Source organism: Salmo trutta, chromosome 16 (assembly GCF_901001165.1).
Source record: "Salmo trutta chromosome 16, fSalTru1.1, whole genome shotgun sequence".
Taxonomy (NCBI): domain Eukaryota; kingdom Metazoa; phylum Chordata; class Actinopteri; order Salmoniformes; family Salmonidae; genus Salmo; species Salmo trutta.
Window position 1 is genome coordinate 8,279,862 of NC_042972.1, and position 16,205 is coordinate 8,296,066.

Sequence of the window (16,205 nt, forward strand, 5' to 3'; positions counted from 1 at the left end):
GCATATTTTTACTCTTGAACTTAATTTAGCTTGCCATAACAAAAGGGTTGACTACTTATTGACTCAAGACATTTCAGCTTTTTATGTTTTATTAATTTGTAACAATTTTGAAAAACATGATTCCACTTTGACAATATGGGGTATTGTGTGTAGGCCAATGACAACCCAAAAAATCTCAATTCAATCAAATTTTACATTCAGGCTGTAACACGCTAAAATGTGGAAAAAGTAATGGGCTGAAGGCTGTGAATACTGTCCGAAGGAACTGTAGATATAATCCTGTAGTGATACTCTTTACCCTCTGTAATATATACTGAACAAAAATATAAACACAACATGTAAAGTGTTGGTCCCATGTTTAATGAGCTGAAATAAAAGATTCCAGAAATGTTCCATATTCACAAAAAAAAAACATTTCTCTCAGATTTGTTTACATCCCTGTTATTGAGCATTTCTCCTTTGCCAAGATAATCCATCAACATGACAGTTGTAGCATATCAAGAAGCTGACTAAACAGCCTGATCATTACATAGGTGCACCTTGTGCTTGGGACAATAAAAGGCCACTCGGAAATGTGGAGTTTTGTCACACAACACAATGCTACTGATGTATCAAGTTTTGAGGGAGCTTGCAATTGGCACGCTAACTACTGGAATGTCCACCAGAGCTGTTGCAAGAAAATGATAGATAAAAAAAAATTACAAAATCAAAAAAAATATAATTACATTAGTGTAAAACTTGTTTTAATTAATTGTATAAATTGTTAGTCATCACAATATGCACAAGGTCAGTTAGAGGGATAGTGTAGGTTACATTCAATGATGTATATAAACGCTGGATTGCTGATGCTATGCATTGGTCATTGAGAGGCTTTGAAGCCTTCGGGAAGCCATATTGTCATTCCCCAGTAGGAGCAGTCCTGCATAGGATTTTTTATGTTTTGAATTGAATTTTTTATTGAACTAGACAAGTCAGTTAAGAACAAATTCTTATTTACAATGACCGCCTACGCCGGCCAAATCCGGACGACGCTGGGCCAATTGTGAGCCGCCCTATGGGACTCCCAATCACAGTCAGTTGTGATGCAGCTTGGAATCGAACCAGGGTCTGTAGTGACACCTCTAGCACTGAGATACAGTGCCTTAGACTGTTGCACCACTCGGGAGCCCAAATGAGTGGAACTCTACAGCATTTCAATTTAATGTTTCAAGGATAAGGACATATTTTTTCATTTTAAGTTTAGCTCACATAATATAATTTAAAAGTATGCATTAAGGTGTCTGCAATAGAATAAAGATGTCAAAAATTAATGTAGACATTAGTAAATGCATTTTTATAGCTTCCAAAATCTTTTTTACAATGGAGGAGGAGTACCAAGATGGCTGTGCATTGGCTTCATTACAATGGAAGAGGAGTACCAAGATGGCTGCTCATTGGCTTCATTACAATGGAGGAGGAGTACCAAGATGGCTGCTCATTGGCTTCATTACAATGGAGGAGGAGTACCAAGATGGCTGCTCATTGGCTTCATTACAATGGAGGAGGAGTACCAAGATGGCTGCTCATTGGCTTCATTACAATGGAGGAGGAGTACCAAGATGGCTGCTCATTGGCTTCATTACAATGGAGGAGGAGTACCAAGATGGCTGCTCATTGGCTTCATTACAATGGAAGAGGAGTACCAAGATGGCTGCTCATTGGCTTCATTACAATGGAAGAGGAGTACCAAGATGGCTGCTCATTGGCTTCATTACAATGGAGGAGGAGTACCAAGATGGCTGCTCATTGGCTTCATTACAATGGAGGAGGAGTACCAAGATGGCTGCTCATTGGCTTCATTACAATGGAAGAGGAGTACCAAGATGGCTGCTCATTGGCTTCATTACAGAGCCCCCTGTGGCTACTAGCCATCCAGGGTTTAGACACATCATTGGTTACATTCAGATATTTCTTCAGAATAATGCAGCACATATTCATGTTCCCCTAATCAGTTGGTTCTCTGTGAATGGGTGGCTTTTATACGTTATAGTCATGTGTCCAAATTCAGGAACCAATCTTTCCTTATAAAGATATCAGATTTACCTCATAAAGCAAAGCATTATGACACATGAAATTACGATGCATTCTATTCTAATGCATCACCAAACCATTATCTACCATGATGTGTAAATAAGGAATATTAAAAAGTGTGCTTCACTGAAAATAGTTCCCAGTATGGATTTATAATATATACTGCTTTGACTCTTATAGTAAGTCTGTGTACAGTACACATACATAGAATAAATAGATTGCATTCTTGCTTAAATAATGACAGCACTGTATAATAAAACGTGTGGTCTACCGTAACTTTCTTGTGCAGTGTACAACAACCAACACTAGATGGTGGTAACTGTATGATAAACAACAAGTGACACAGTCCATACAAAGTTGAACATGTCCATTCACAGTGAGCACAAGATGTTGAAAATACATATTGTTTGTATGTTTAGTGAATCTACTGCACTAGGGTTTGTTACCCAGTTGGTCCCACTACTGTTAAATGATGTGATCAGTGATGATTACCAGAAGTGAAGTCTAGTGTGAGCCGGACTTCCTTTGTGTTTTTCAGGTTCCTCTCTACTTATTCATCATGATTTTCAACCACAAATGCGTATATCATTTTTTGCTCATAAAGCTGTTTTTCTCATTCCTCTAAGATATGAAAAGCAGGTATCTTCACTTCATCTAAAACCATAGAATAGCATGTGAGTTATTCCACAGATTTCATGTCAAAAGTGTATTGGAGTACAATCTTCGAAAAAAAAAGGTGCTATACAGAAAGTAAAATGGTTCTTCGGCTATCCATATAGGAAAACCCTTTGTAGAACCCTTTATTGGTACTAGGTTGAACCCTTTTGGGTTCCAGGTAGAACCCTTTTGGGTTCCATGGTTCCATGTTCTACAAAGGGTTCTCCTATGGGGATAGCCAAATAACCATTTTAGGTTCTAGATAAGAGTGTACAGTATGAATGTATTACCTGTACGGTTCTATTTCTGAGTTTTGATTAACAAGTGAAAACCAAACACACACAAAAAAGTATCTACCAAATGCTTTACATTGAAAGATTTTTCTTAATAAAAATAATAGTTTTGTGTTTGAAAAAACTAAGTCAAGGTAGATACAGTCCATAACGCAGGCGAGTGACCCTACCAATATACATTTTCAATGTATATGCTGTACATTGCATTACATTCTCTACATACAGCATATTTCAATGCTGTCATGATGATATGGTAAGTGCAAACATGTTAACCGGTATTGCTGAGGGTGTCTGAAGACAGAATGGGACACTGAGAAAGATGGAAGGGACCAACCACATCACACTGTCCACAGCTCTGTCTAACACACTGACTGTACAACCACCACTGTGGTTGTAGTTCTGGGACAACTGTGGTTGTAGTTCTTGGAGACCTGTGGTTGTAGTTCTGGGACAACTGTGGTTGTAGTTCTTGGAGACCTGTGGTTGTAGTTCTTGGAGACCTGTGGTTGTAGTTCTGGGACAACTGTGGTTGTAGTTCTTGGAGACCTGTGGTTGTGGTTCTGGGACAACTGTGGTTGTAGTTCTTAGAGACCTGTGGTTGTAGTTCTGGGACAACTGTGGTTGTAGTTCTTGGAGACCTGTGGTTGTAGTTCTTGGAGACCTGTGGTTGTAGTTCTTGGAGACCTGTGGTTGTAGTTCTGGGACAGTGTATTTGCCCTCAACATGCGTGACGGAGAACAGTCCAGCCTGCTTTTATTCAGTAAACAAACCTACCAGTCCAGAGAGCAATAATAGACTTTAACGGGTCGGTCCGGGTACAAAAAGAACGATCCTGTCTACACAGAATACACAGAACACACAGAACACAGGGGATCAGGATTGAGGAGGAATATACATCCAGAACATCTATATCAAAATTATACTTCTATGGACAAAAAGGTTAACAGACTGATAATAATATTAAGCGTACATATCTGTTCAAAGCAAAGCAAAGGGTCTGCTCATGTGCAGCACTACCACTGAGGTCTTGCTGTACACATTCCCTTCATCTCCAGAGTTACATCTACAATAACTCTCTATCTCCTTTAAAGGGCACTACCTTAGGCCTAAGAACCCTGGTCCAAAGCAGTGCACTCTATAGGAATTAGGGTGACATTTCAGACGTAAACCAAAAGTCTCTGTCCATCCCCGTCCGTAGGTCATTGTATTGTGATGTTCTCAGTGGAGTGGTGCCGTCTCACCCTGGCCTTGCGGTTGTCCACCTGGGTCTGTTTCCACTTGAGCTGACGCAGCTTCTGCTGCCTCTTCTTTTCCCGGTGCCACATCTGCTCACAGTACTCGTCCACGCTCATCCTAGCCGCGCCCATCATGTGCAGGTCCTTATAATTCTTGAAGAGCTGGGCGTGGCTCTGGGTGTGGCTCCCAGGACCTCCAGGGCCCCACCTCAGTCCTGCTCCCCCAGCCCCAGGATCAGCTTCCTTGGCCTGGGATGCTGTCATGCTCTGTTGGGGTATGACCTGGAGGTTATAGCGGGCCAGGACCTGGGAGAAGGAGTGCTCCAGGGTGGTACAGCTGTAGAGGCCAGCGTCCCCTGGTTCCAGTCGCTGCACCAGGAGACCACGCTTCATGTGGACCATACGATCCTCACTCTGGAGCAGCTGGACAAGGACAGCAGGGCAAGACAAGAAAAGGTTCATTATTAGATGAATATTAGTCAATATTAGCTTCCAGCCAATTGGCAACAGATTTTCATGCGGACATTCTAAAATCTGCAGAAAGAAAACATCTCAATTTTCCCACCAGTGGTATGTTTCCACCAAACAGAGTTCTTGCAGATAAAAGTCAGTGCGTTTACGACATAAAGGACATCACATCACGTATTGTTCTAATGTATGGTACAGATGATGAGTTGATAAAGATGTCAGTTTGTGCGTTAGGTCCCAGGCCTTAGTTAGCATAAAGCTAACATGGAGAGATGTCCGTCTCTCACCTCTCTGCTGACGTGAGCCTGTGGTGGCTGTACTGTCCACTTGACTGTAGCTAGCTGGGACCTGGGTGTACACTCTAGGAAGGTTGAGTTACTCTCCACTCCGTATACCATCTTCACTTCCACCGACTCAGAACCTGCAAAGAACAGGATGATGAGAGTTTTGTAGTACAGATGTAGGATCTTAACTTGAGCCAGCTTGCTACAGAAGGAAAAATAATCTTGCAGCAACAGGAAATGTGAATTATTATGTGCATTATAATAAATTGATATTTATGTAGGGGTTGATAAAAAAAAAATTGTAAGGGAAAATCAAGCTTGACATTTCAAAGTAGAAATGACAAACTTCAAAAGGCTTTTTAAACCTCAAATACACTACAATATTTAGTTCTCCTGCCAGAGGGTGATCAAATGAAGATCCTCTAGCTGTAGTCACATTCATAATAGTCTCTGTACAAGATTTGGGTTCCAAGATGACATTGTAAAGTGGCTCTGGATAAGAGTGTCTGCTAAATGACTGAAATGTAAAATGCTAAAGAGCAGGATGTGTAGATTTGTCTTTGTAACAGTGTAGGTTCCGTCCCTCTCTTCGCCCCAACCCGGGCTCGAACCAGGGACCTTCTGCACACATCAACAACTGACACCCACTGAAGCATCGTTACCCATCGCGCCACAAAAGCCACGGCCCTTTGCGACGCAAGGGGAAACCCTACTTCAAGTCTCAGAGCGAGTGACGTCACCGACTGAAACACTATTAGCGCGCACCACCGCTAACTAACTAGCCATTTCACATAGGTTACATCTTGATACAACGGGATGCGTAAGACACTATCAAATCATTTTGAATTTCAGGAAGGAGAGGGGGAAACTGCAACTGACTGAACTAATATACAGTATCATGAGCTAAGATGAAGAGCTACGTGAATTAAGATTCAACTATGCAAGTCAGTTAAAAACAAGATCTTATTTTACAATGACAGCCTGTGAGTTAACTTGCCTTGTTCAGGGGGCAGAACAACAGATTTCTACCTTGTCAGCTCTGGGATTCCATCCAGCAACCTTTCGGTTACAGGCCCAATACTCTAACCACTAGGCTACCTTCCAGCCCTAGTTACATTAGACATGGTCATAGGAGCCTAGTGAACTGAGACGGGTTACATCAGACATGGTCATAGGAGTCTAGTGAACTGAGACGGGTTACATCAGACATGGTCATAGGAGTCTAGTGAACTGAGACGGGTTACATCAGACATGGTCATAGGAGTCTAGTGAACTGAGACGGGTTACATCAGACATGGTCATAGGAGTCTAGTGAACTGAGACGGGTTACATCAGACATGGTCATAGGTGTCTAGTGAACTGAGACGGGTTACATCAGACATGGTCATAGGAGTCTAGTGAACTGAGACGGGTTACATCAGACATGGTCATAGGAGTCTAGTGAACTGAGACGGGTTACATCAGACATGGTCATAGGAGCCTAGTGAACTGAGACGGGTTACATCAGACATGGTCATAGGAGTCTAGTGAACTGAGACGGGTTACATCAGACATGGTCATAGGAGTCTAGTGAACTGAGACGGGTTACATCAGACATGGTCATAGGAGCCTAGTGAACTGAGGTTGACTGGCGCTGCCACTTAGTGCAAACCAATATGCTGTATTATGAGCTAAGTTAATATTAGCTAAGTTACCTAGTGAACTGAGGCTGGCTGCCAGGCAGGCGCCAGCTGCAGCCAAAGACACACAGTACATATCATAGACAGACATAGAAACATTTAGTGTTCATTTCTGTAACTTGTCCTATATCGCAACACTGGCTCATTGTAGCCCCGTACACGCACACGCGCACACACACACACACACACACACACACACACACACACACACACACACACACACACACACACACACACACACACACATTACCGTCTTCTGCGTCGTAACATTGGCTCATCGGATCCCCATGTTTCACGTCCTGGCGCCGAGCTCGCCTGAGGAGATAAAATAGCAGACAGCCTGGGTGTCATAACCATGTCATAACTCTGACAGCTTTAGACTGTAGCAGTAAGTTTGTTTGTTCATTTGTTAGGAACCCCCTTAGCTGTTGATTTAGCAACAGCAACTCTTCCCGGGGTTCACAAACAAAAAAACACAACAGAATATTTGTACCTTTATTTAACGAGGCAAGTCAGTTAAGAACAAATTCTTATTTTCAATGACAGCCTAGGAACAGTGGGTTAACTGCTTTGTCAGCTCGGGGATTTGAACTTGCAACCTTGCGGTTACTAATCCAACGCTCTAACCACTAGGATTCCCTGCTGCCCCAGACACAACATGATAAAATACAACATGATACAACACTACATGATACAACATGATTCAATACAACATGATACAACACTACATGATACAACATGATTCAATACAACATGATACAACAAAACATGATACAACATGATACAATACAAAATGATACAACATGATACAATACAAAATGATACAACATGATACAACATAATACAATACAAAATGATACAACATGATACAATACAACATGATACAACACAACATGATACAACATGATACAATACAACATGATACAACATGATACAATACAACATGATACAATACAACATGATACAACATGATACAACATGATACAACATGATACAATACAACATGATACAATACAACATGATACAACATGATACAATTGTCACGTCCTGACCAGTAAAAAGGGTCATTTGTCATTGTAGTATGGTCAGGGCGTGGCAGGGGGTGTTGTTTTTGTGTGTTTTGGGGTTTGTTTGTTTCCAGGGGATATGTTCTAGTTTTCATTTTCAATGTTAGTTTTTCTTTGTGTGGCCGAGTATGGTTTCCAATCAGAGGCAGGTGTCGTCAGTTGTCTCTGATTGGAAACCATACTTAGGTAGCCTGTTTTTTCCTGTGGGTTGTTGTTTTCTGTATAGTCTGTGAACCTTACGGAACTGTTGATTGTAGTTTGTTATTTTTGTTTAAGTGTTCACTTTATTACGTAAATAAAAGAAGATGAGCACTCAACACGCTGCGCTTTGGTCCCCTTTCATCGACGCTTGTGACAACAATACAATAAAACATGATACAACATGATACAACACAATAAAACATGATACAATACAATACAACATGATACAACATGATACAATACAATACAACATGATACAATACAATACAACATGATACAATACAACACGATACAATAAAACATAATACAACATGATACAATACAATACAACATGATACAACATGATACAATACAATAAAACATGATACAATACAATACAACATGATACAACATGATACAATACAATAAAACATGATACAATACAATACAACATGATACAATACAATACAACATGATACAATACAACATGATACAATACAATACAACATGATACAATACAATATGATACAACACGATACAACATGATACAACATGATACAATACAACACAACATTATACAATGCAATGCAACATGATACAACATGATACAATATGATACAATACAACACAACATTATACAATGCAATACAACATGATACAATACAACACAATACAACATGATACAACATGATACAACATGATACAACATGATACAATACAATATGATACAATACAACACAACATTATACAATGCAATACAACATGATACAATACAACACAATACAACATGATACAACATGATACAACATGATACAACATGATACAATACAATATGATACAATACAACACAACATTATACAATGCAATACAACATGACACAATACAACATGATACAATACAACACAATACACCATGATACAACATGACACAATACAACATGATACAATACAACACAATACACCATGATACAACATGATACAATACAACATGATACAACATGAAACAACAAAAAACAACATGATACAACATGATACAATACAACATGATACAACATGATACAATACAACACAATACAACATGATACAATGCAATACAACATGATACAATGCAATACAACATGATACAATTCAATACAACATGATACAACATGATACAATACAAAATTATACAATGCAATACAACATGATACAATTCAATACAACATGATACAACATGATACAATACAACATGATACAATGCAATACAACATGATACAACATGATACAATACAACACAATACAACATGATACAATGCAATACAACATGATACAACATGAAACAATACAACATGATACAACATGATACAATACAACATGATACAACATGAAACAACACAAAACAACATGATACAATACAATACAATACAACATGATACAAGTGTCAAAAACAGTAATAAGATAATTGGAAGACTCTTAAATGTTAGATGTTATTGTTATGTTAATTATATGTTTGATGTTATTGGTTTTCTACTATAATAGTAAAAAGATTTGATGTGGAGATCAATATTGCTGTTTTGGTCTTTTAATCTAAGTAGAGTAGTTACCTCTTGTTGCTGGGGAAGTATCGGTTGCATGTGTTCCCATCCCAGGCACAGTAAGGGTCTCTGGCCAGACAGCAGTCAGCACAGTCTCTACCATACAGCTCACACCGCTGCAGTGGTAACTGGACCACTCCCTCGTCACTGCTCACGTACACCTGTTGCTGTAGACACACAAACAGGGGAGAGGATTTAACTAAATGTAATGTACTTTTAATTAATGTAATTGATTCCTATTGAATTATATTGAATTGTCATAGTGCTGCTAAAAGTGTTACTGTAAAGATCCTCCTCTCCACCCTCTCAGGGCGGGGCGTCTCAGGCTCTGCCTCCTCTCCACCCTCTCAGGGCGGGGCGTCTCAGGCTCTGCCTCCTCTCCACCCTCTCAGGGTGGGGCGTCTCAGGCTCTGCACACTCTTGGATTGCATCCTCCCTGGCAGGTCGCTCCTACCAGGTGGAGTGGAGAGGATCTGTGTCTGCACCACGTATTCTCACTACTGGTGTCCCCCAGGGCTCGGTTCTATGCTCTCTCCTCTTGTCTCTATACACCAAGTCACTCGGCTCTGTCATATCCTCACATGGTCTCTCCTATCATTGCTATGTGGATGACACTCCACTACCTTTCTCCTCTCTCCCTTCTAACACCTAGGTTGCGGCACGCATCTCTGCGTTCCTGGCAAATATCTCAGCTCAGATGTTGGCCCACCACCTCAAGCTCAACCTCGACAAGACAGAGCTGCTCTTCCTCCCGGGGAAGACCTGTCTGCTCAAAGACCTCTCCATCATGGTTGACAACTCCATGGTGTCCCCCTCCCAGAGTGCTAAGAAACTTGGAGTGACCCTGGACAACACCCTGTCGTTCTCTGCAAACATCAAAGCAGTGACTCGCTCCTGCAGGTTCATGCTCTACAACATCCAGAGAGTGCGACCCTACCTCACACAGGAAGAGACACAGGTCCTAATCCAGGCACTTGTCATCTCCCGTCTGGACTACTTCAACTCGCTGTTGGCTGGGCTCCCTGCTTGTGTCATCAAACCCCTGCAATTTATCCAGAACGCTGACTTGGTGTTCAACCTTCCCAAGTTCTCCCACTCCGCTCCTCCGTACACTCCACTGACTTCCAGTCGAAGCTCACATCTACTAAAAGACTATGGTGCTTACCTACGGAACAGCAAGAGGAACTGCCCCTCCCTACCTTTAGGCTATGCTCAAACCCTACACCCCAACCTGAGCACTCCGTTCCGCCACCTCTGGTCTCTTGACCCTCCCACACCTACGGGAGGGCAGCTCCCACTCAGCCCAGTCAAAGCTCTTCTCTGTCCTGGCAGCCTCAATGGTGGAACCAGCTAGGACAGCAGAGTCCCTGTCCGTCTTCCGAAAACATCTGAAACCCTACCTCTTCAAAGAGTATCTACCCCCAAGCCATTAGACTGCTGAGTAATTAATCACATGACTACCCAGACTGTTTACATTGACACCCCACCCCTTTGTTTTACAATGCTGCTTCTCTGTTGTTATTACCTATGAATAGTCACTTTACCCCGACCTACATGTACAAATTACCTTGACTAACCAGTACCCCTACATCGGTACCGGTACCCCCTGTATATAGTCTCATTATTGTTATTTTATTGTGTTACTTTTTATTAGTATATTTTTTACTTTAGTTTATTTAGTAAATATATTCTCACCCTATTTCTTGGACTGCGTTGTTGGTTAAGGGTTTGTAAGTAAGCATTTCTCGGCGCATGTGACAAAAAAATGAAATGTGATTTGATGTATTTAAAACATTTACACGTAGAATCTGGATTTTGTGGGATTTTTCAAGTCTCTTCCCAACGTACTCTGAGAGGAGTCTACTGCTGGACAAACTATGTGTAAACAGTGCTGAAGCTCCTATACTGAAATCAATCATCTATTTGTTTGTAATCATTACTGGAATGGTATGTTACTGTTACATTTACTATTAACTGAGGATGACCACCCACCCACACAAACACACACGTACCCACACGTACACACACACACTCACACACACACGTACACACACACACACACGTACCCACACGTACACACACACACTCACACACACACACGTACACACACACGTACCCACACGTACACACACACACTCACACACACACACGTACACACACACTCCCACACACACACGTACCCACACGTACACACACACACTCACACACACACACGTACACACACACACACACGTACACACACGTACACACACACACTCACACACACACACGTACCCACACGTATACACACACACTCACACACACACACGTACACACACACACTTACACACACACACGTACCCACACGTACACACACACACTCACACACACACACGTACACACACACACTCACACACACACAGGTACACACACGTACACACACGTACACACACATACACACACGTACGCACACAGGGACACACGCATACACACACATACGCACGCACGCACACGCGGACACACGCGTACACATACACGCACACGCGGACACAAACGCACGTGCACACACACACACACACTCGCACACAGCAGACTTACTCGTTTGGTAGACAGCTCCATGTTAAGGATGGGGGCCTGAGTCTGCAGGATCAGAACACAATGGGTTAACACACAGGTCGACATCACACAAGACAATATTTAGTGTGTGTGTGTGTGTGTGTGTGTGTGTGTGTGTGTGTGTGTGTGTGTGTGTGTGTGTGTGTGTGTGTGTGTGTGTGTGTGTGTGTGTGTGTGTGTGTGTGAAATAATGAATTAAAAGGCTGCTCCAGAGAACCCACATACCAAGGCACACTATTACCAACATAATCTGACTGAGTGGTTCATTTCAACATGGTGTCATTGTGAGTCAGTGTCCCCTGGCAGTCCAAGTGAGCTGCATCCTATTCAGATAGCCTTTAGAGGGATGAGGACATACATACACACACATTCTCTTAGCTAGCTAGCTAACTCTCTACCAGGCGCAGGCCACACGCACACACACACACACACACACACACACACACACACACACACACACACACACACACACACACACACACACACGTGCACACACACATACACACACGCTGACACTCACACACACGCAAATCACACACACACAATCACACACACACACGCACACACACACACACACACACACGCACACACACACACAGAATCACACACACACTCACACACACACGCACACACACACACACACACACACACACAGAATCACACACACACGCACACACACACACAATGACACACACGCACACACACACACAGAATCACACACACACACACAGAATCACACACACACACACACACACACACAGAATCACACACACACACACAGAATCACGCACACACACACACAATGACACACACGCACACACACACACACACACAGAATCACACACACACACACACACACAGAATCACACACACACACACACACAGAATCACACGCACACACACACACACACACACAGAATCACACACACACACACACACACACAATCACACGCACACACACACACACACACACAGAATCACACACACACACACACACACAGAATCACACACACACACACACACAGAATCACACGCACACACACACACACACACACACACACACAGAATCACACACACACACACACAGAATCACACACACACACACACACACAGAATCACGCACACACACACACACAATGACACACACGCACACACACACACACAGAATCACACACACACACACACACACACACACACACACAGAATCACACACACACACACACACACACACACACACAGAATCACACGCACACACACACACACACACAGAATCACACACACACACACACACAGAATCACACACACACACACAGAATCACACACACAGAATCACACACACAGAATCACACGCACACACACACACACACAGAATCACACACACACACACACACACACACACACACAGAATCACACGCACACACACACACACACACAGAATCACACACACACACAGAATCACACACACAGACACACACAGAATCACACACACACACAGAATCACACACACAGAATCACACACACAGAATCACACACACACACACACACAGAATCACACACACACACACACACACACACACACACACACACACACACACACACACACACACACACACAGAATCACACACGGACCTCTGTTCTTCCCTCAGGAAGACTCATTGCTCTCAAACTCTGTGTATTAACCCCAACCCAGTCTAATGAGCTATGTGGTTAACATCCTACCCAGGGCCTGACACTGCCAGGTCATATTGAAGTCAACCCCCTAAAACCTCCCATGTTAAACCCAATGATGTCATGTATAAGTATGTTTGTGGTTCAACCCTATCCAAGAGCATACTGTCAGGTTTTTTTTCTTAGTCGGAGCCCGTATTCACAAAGATCAGGTCCCCGTGTCCATAGGATCTTATTCATTATGAAAGGCAAAAACTGATTCCTAGATCAAAGTCTCCTACTCTGAGACTCTGACTGTGAATACTGGCCCTGACATTCATCTTCTTGTTTGTTAAGAGAGGATTAAACAGCTTAACTCCAATAAATACACACGGCCATCTTGTCCTATGTCGTTGTTGTTCCACACTTCGCTCCCTGTTCTCTTCTTCCCTAATAGGAGATAGTCTGTCTATTTATTTGGGAAACCCTGGGAAAAATGGTTCTGTATCTGTTTTTCCTCTTAGGGGGTTCGTTAGTTATTTTGGTCAAGTATTTGATTGCCCCAATGGAAACAACAGCCAGTGCTGATCTCAGAACAGATGACATGGCAGACAGGTCAAAAGATGGCATGGTACTGGGAAACTTGAGAAAACAAATCTATGGGATGGTCCAGAACCAACCCCTAGCCACAAGGCCTTATCTCCTAGCCCTTATCTCCTAGCCACAAGGCCTTATCTCCTAGCCCTTATCTCCTAGCCACAAGGCCTTATCTCCTAGCCCCTAGGCCTTATCCCCTAGCCCTTATCTCCTCTCCCCTAGCCCTTATCTCCTAGCCCCTAGGCCTTATCTCCTAGCCCCTAGGTCCTATTCCCTAACCCTTATCTCCTAGCACCTAGGCCTTATCTCCATGCCCCCAGGCCTTATCTCCTATCTCCTAGGCTTTATCTCCTAGCCCCTAGGCATTATCTCCTAGCCCTTAGGCATTATCTCCCAGCCCCTAGGCCTTATCCTCTATTCCTTATCTCCTATCTCCTAGGCTTTATCTCCTAGCCCCTAGGCATTATCTCCTAGCCCTTAGGCATTATCTCCCAGCCCCTAGGCCTTATCCTCTATTCCTTATCTCCTAGCCCCTAGGCCTTATCTCCTAGTCCCTACCCCTAGGCACTCCTGTAGATCTGAGAGAATTTGATTGGCATACTATGGTGGAATTTCCTATTAGTCTATCAAATTGCTAGTAGTCTATAATTCCAACATAGTCTATCAGAGGACAAGGTGGAGCTACTATTACCTATCCATTTCTGTCAGATCTACATGTACTTCCTGTGAGGTACAGTAATGTTTCTGGACTGGGCCCAATTCAGATGTACTTCCTGTGAGGTACAGTAATGTTTCTGGACTGGGCCCAATTCAGATGTACTTCCTGTGAGGTACAGTAAATGCTTCTGGACTGGGCCTATTTCAGATGTACTTCCTGTGAGGTACAGTAATGTTTCTGGACTGGGCCCAATTCAGATGTACTTCCTGTGAGGTACAGTACATGTTTCTGGACTGGGCCCAATTCAGATGTACTTCTTATGAGGTACAGTACATGTTTCTGGACTGGGCCTAATTCAGATGTACTTCCTGTGAGGTACAGTACATGTTTCTGGACTGGGCATGATTCAGATGTACTTCCTGTGATGTACAGTAATGTTTCTGGACTGGGCCTATTTCAGATGTACTTCCTATTCCTCCTGAAGTTGAAACTTTAGCAGTTTAATCGTCTGAGTTGGTAAAAGGGTTGGGGTCAATTCCATTTCAATTCAAGTCAATTCAGAAAATAAACCAAATTCAAAATCTACATTTTCTTTATTGAAAAGGATTGAAGAAGATTGGACTTGGAATTTCAGTGTCCTTCCTGAATTGAGAGGTATTGAAATGGAATCAGAGAAGATGTAATGGTCAAACCCTAGCAGGCATCTCACCTGAAAGACGGTCAGCTCCTCCAGAATGATCTCCTCAGTCTCCCAGTTGTCTTTGGGGACAGACACCACTTTCAGCACCTTGCCATCATCTGAACAGGAGGAAGAAAAGCAGGAAGTAACTGAGCGACAGGTGTGTATATGATTTTCCTACGCAGGTAACAACAACCAAATACATTTGATGTCTTATACAGCAAGTTATCTTCATATGCAAACGGTGGGTTAAAAGTCCCTATGTCATAGCAACCACCCTGCCTGCCTGACGAACCACCCTGCCTGACAAACCACCCTGCCTGACGAACCACCCTGCCTGACTAACCACCCTGCCTGACGAACCACCCTGCCTGACGAACCACCCTGCCTGACGAACCACCCTGCCTGACTAACCACCCTGCCTGACTAACCACCCTGCCTGACCAACCACCCTGTCTGACTAACCACCCTGCCTGGCAAACCACCCTGCCTGACTAACCAACCTGCCTGAGTAACCACCCTG

The 16,205-nt window shown here is 42.8% G+C and overlaps 1 protein-coding gene across 2 annotated transcripts in view; it reads right to left on the minus strand.

Annotated features, from left to right (window-relative positions):
• Positions 1–1,624: 1,624 nt before the first annotated feature.
• Positions 1,625–16,205, minus strand: part of LOC115150027 (semaphorin-3D) — a 125,516-nt gene continuing 110,935 nt past the window's right edge. Inside the window, exons 13-19 of one of the 2 annotated variants that reach the window (XR_003867035.1) lie at positions 15,713–15,801; positions 12,084–12,125; positions 9,516–9,673; positions 6,937–7,001; positions 5,011–5,144; positions 3,452–4,678; positions 1,625–3,405 (exon numbers count right to left, since the gene is read on the minus strand). Coding sequence is in view for 1 of the 2 variants with exons in the window: in XM_029692901.1 (XP_029548761.1) it covers positions 4,220–4,678; positions 5,011–5,144; positions 6,937–7,001; positions 9,516–9,673; positions 12,084–12,125; positions 15,713–15,801 (947 nt within the window). In the remaining variant the exon portion in view is untranslated. Of the gene's footprint in view, positions 4,679–5,010; positions 5,145–6,936; positions 7,002–9,515; positions 9,674–12,083; positions 12,126–15,712; positions 15,802–16,205 lie in introns of both variants that reach the window. The other variant, XM_029692901.1, reaches the window with a different exon arrangement.